This window comes from Haliaeetus leucocephalus, unplaced genomic scaffold (assembly GCF_000737465.1).
Source record: "Haliaeetus leucocephalus isolate CR32 unplaced genomic scaffold, Haliaeetus_leucocephalus-4.0 Scaffold110, whole genome shotgun sequence".
NCBI classification, from domain to species: Eukaryota; Metazoa; Chordata; class Aves; order Accipitriformes; family Accipitridae; genus Haliaeetus; species Haliaeetus leucocephalus.
Genome location: NW_010972546.1, coordinates 2,019,776 through 2,023,140, shown reverse-complemented (window position 1 = coordinate 2,023,140; position 3,365 = coordinate 2,019,776). Strand labels below are relative to the sequence as shown.

The window sequence follows — 3,365 nt, the reverse complement described above, 5'->3', positions numbered from 1 at the left end:
TGGGCTCCCCCCTTTCCCTGGCCTTACCCCGGGGGTCCCTTGGCCACATTCCCCCCCCGCCCCCCCAGCAAGGAGCACCCACCAGCTTCTCCACGTTGACCAGCCCATCCAGGAGGGTCTTGCTGCCTTCGTGCAGGAAGGTCAGATCTGGGGACGAGCAGGGGGGGGTGAGGGAGGGCCCCACGGGGCAGCAGCAAGACCCCAGCCCACATGGGGTATGGGCAGCCCCTGTGCCCCCCTCACCTTTGAGGATGAGCGGCACGAAGGGAATGAGAGGGGGTTTCATCTTGGCCAGCACCTCCCGGTAGGTCTTGTGGTTCCTGCAGGGGTCCTGGGGGGGGGAGGGGGAGGTCAGGGCTGGGGGGGGCAGCTCCCCATGGGTGCCAGGACCCTGCCCAGCCTGCCTTGGACCCCCCTGCCCACGCTCACTGCCGTGAGCACAGGACTGCGGCCATCACTGGTGGCCTGTGCAGGGGCAAGGACACCCTGGGACGGTGCAAGAACACCTCCTGCCCACCAGTTCCACAAATACCCCGGCGGGGGGGGCCTGGGGCTCCCCCAACACCCGCAGGGTGCCCGGGCACCTCTCACCGTCAGGTTCTCAAACTTCCGAAACAGGTTCTTGAATTTCCCTGGGAGCTTCTGCAAGATAAGCCGGGGTGGGGACATGAGCACCCGGGGGGGGGGGGTCTGGGAGCACCTGGGGGTGTCCAGGGCACCCCACGGCCCCTTACCTCCCAGGTGAGGCGCAGGCGGCTGATGGCAGCGTTGTTGAGCCCGATGACGACGGCGTAGAAGGAGAGCATGTCCTGGTTCTGCTTGCATCTGGGGAGGGAGAGAGGGTGAGGAGCAGGCAGGGGACCCCCCCACACACACACCCCCATCCCCGGCCCCACGCTCACATGGCGGCGATCTTGATGAGCTTCTTGAGGAGGTGGGCACGCTTGCCCAGCGACTCGCAGAGCAGCAGCTCGGTGCCCACCCAGTGCTGCACCTCGCTGCACCGCTGCAGCAGCAGCTCCAGGTTGGCCGTCTCTCTCCGGCCCCGCTCCCCGTGGAACACGTAGTCCACGAACTCCAGCTGCCGGGGGGGGGGGCAGGACATGACACGCACATCGTCAGGGACCCCCTGCCACGGCGTAGCCCCCCGCTAGCCCCCCAGCCAACCCCCCACCTCGTGGATGCAGCGGAAGAGCTCCCAGTGGAAGGCGGTGAGGTGGTTGGCAATCTCCTCCGGCTCGGCGCGGTGGATCTCCGTGTCCCCCGGGACCACCTGGATCTCCTCGGGCAGTGGAACCTGCCAGGGGACGTGGGGACAGGGATGCTCGGAGGGTGCTGGAGCACGGGGGTCCCGCAAGAGGGTCCCCCCTCTTGTGCCCAGAGGGTCACCGTGGCCCTGGGGGTTGGGTGGGCTGGGGGGGTCCCCGGCACGGCGCGGTGCTCACCAGGGAGTCGAAAGTGTCCCTGGTGCAGGCGAAGAGGTGGCTGTTGATGCCCAGGGTGGTGAAGACACACTCCTCGCTGGGCTGCAGCACTGCTTTCTCTGCAGGCAGAGTGTGGGCAGGGGGTCAGCACCGGCCGGACCCCCACCCCTGCCTGCAAACCCCCCCACCCACCCTTGGCCCAGCGGGCACCTCCGGACGAGGCCATGGTGACGAGGATGAGGGCGTCCTCGCGGGCGCTCTGCTCCTCCGAGTACTGCAGCTTCTCGGTGACGGAGGTCAGGATGTCTTGCACCGAGGCCGAGAGGCGGCTGCGGATGGTGACGTACGAGTGGTCGGGCATGTACACGCGGCAGAAGACTGGGGAGAGGGGGGGGCATCAGGGCCACGCCGGACCCCGTGCGCCTCCCCGGGGCGCTCCGGAGCCCTGACTGGGGAAACTGAGGCACAGAGCAGGCACGGCCCCTCGCAGCCAACGGCAGGCCAGGGAAGGGATCCCAGCATCCGGCACCCATCCCAGCACCCGGCACCCATCCTGGCACCCGGCCGCAGTCACTCACTCTCATCAGAGCCCCGGAAAGCCACCCGCGTCTGCAGGCATGAGTCGATGCGGCGGAAATGCCTGAACAGCGGCTTCACCTGCTTGTTCGGGGGGGGCGTCTCATCGGTCACCCTGCGGTATGGGCGCGGGGTCAGGTGGGGGCCCCGGCACAGCCAGCACCCTTGGGTGCCACACCGCGAGCCCTGTTCGGGTGCTCTGCCGGGGCCGGGGCCAGACCCCCCCCCCCCCAGGTCCTTGCTCATTACCCAAGGATTGCTAATGATCTAATGACCCCCCCCAGCTGCTGGGCATCCCCAAGGACCACAACTCCTTGTCCATCCCAGGAGCCCCCTGACCCACAGGGACCCCCTGCCCTCCCCGGGGACCCCCTGCCCTCCCCGGGGACCCCCTGCCTCCCTGCTCACTTGAGCTCCACGGTCTCCACGAGCTGGTGCAGCTTGAGGATCTCATCCTCCAGGTCCTGGTAGAGGGACGTGTCCTTCATGATGAGCAGGTAGAGCTCCTGGGGGGGGCAAGAGGGGGTCAGCATGGGGGGCTGCAGGGGGCTGTGGGGTCACGGGGTGGGGGGACACCCACCTTGATCACCTTCCCAGCACTCTCCTCCTCCTGCAGCAGCCCCTTATAGGTCTCGAGGAAATGCAGCAGCACGGCCAGCACTGCCCGCTTGCGCCGCAGCCCGGCCCCCTCCTCCCAGCATGGCGGGGGGCTGCCCACCGCCAGCACGAAGGTGGCACCGTCAAGGAGACACCATGGCAAGGAGGGACCCCAGCCACCCGCTGGCAGCCACTGCCCACCCGGGTGGCACCCCGCTGCCCCCTTTGCACTGAAACCTATATGCCCACCCTCATGGCACCCCAATTCCCTCCTTGCTGCTCCCATGTGCCCCCACCACGGTACCCTGCTGCCCTCCCCATGCCCACCCTTTTGTCACCCTCATGGCACTCTCATGCCCACCCTGATGCCCTCCTGGTTGCACCCTCACGTTTGCCCTTGTACCACCTTCACGCCCTCCCTGGGTCCAGCCTCGGACCCCTCCCAATTGCACCCTCATGCCCACCCTCGTGGCACCCCAATGCCCTCCCCACACCCACCCGCGGCCCTCCGTGCCCCCCAAGGATATTGCTGGTGCAGCTGCTGCAGGAAGCGCTCGGTGGGCAGGAAGAGCGAGTGCGTGAGCACAATGTCGTCCAGCAGCGATTCTGGGGGAGATGGGGGGCAGGTGTGGGCACCCTGCCCTACACAGCCCCCCCGGGGACACCCCCGGGAGGCTCCGCATCCAGAGGAGCGGGTGGCCGAGGGGAGCGATGTTAATTCCCAGGGTGACACCAGGAGACACTGAACCCCACGCTGAGCCCCCCCCC

The 3,365-nt window shown here is 68.1% G+C and overlaps 1 protein-coding gene across 1 annotated transcript in view; it reads right to left on the bottom strand.

Annotated features, from left to right (window-relative positions):
* RAPGEFL1 (Rap guanine nucleotide exchange factor (GEF)-like 1) overlaps window positions 1–3,365 on the bottom strand; it is a 10,184-nt gene that overhangs the window by 6,242 nt on the left and 577 nt on the right. Inside the window, exons 2-13 of the mRNA XM_010585711.1 lie at window positions 3,125–3,203; window positions 2,581–2,731; window positions 2,409–2,506; window positions 2,003–2,115; window positions 1,635–1,802; window positions 1,446–1,543; window positions 1,175–1,297; window positions 903–1,081; window positions 735–825; window positions 592–642; window positions 244–331; window positions 83–147 (exon numbers count right to left, since the gene is read on the bottom strand). Of these exons, the coding sequence (XP_010584013.1) occupies window positions 83–147; window positions 244–331; window positions 592–642; window positions 735–825; window positions 903–1,081; window positions 1,175–1,297; window positions 1,446–1,543; window positions 1,635–1,802; window positions 2,003–2,115; window positions 2,409–2,506; window positions 2,581–2,731; window positions 3,125–3,203 (1,304 nt within the window). The remainder of the gene's footprint in view (window positions 1–82; window positions 148–243; window positions 332–591; window positions 643–734; window positions 826–902; window positions 1,082–1,174; window positions 1,298–1,445; window positions 1,544–1,634; window positions 1,803–2,002; window positions 2,116–2,408; window positions 2,507–2,580; window positions 2,732–3,124; window positions 3,204–3,365) is intronic.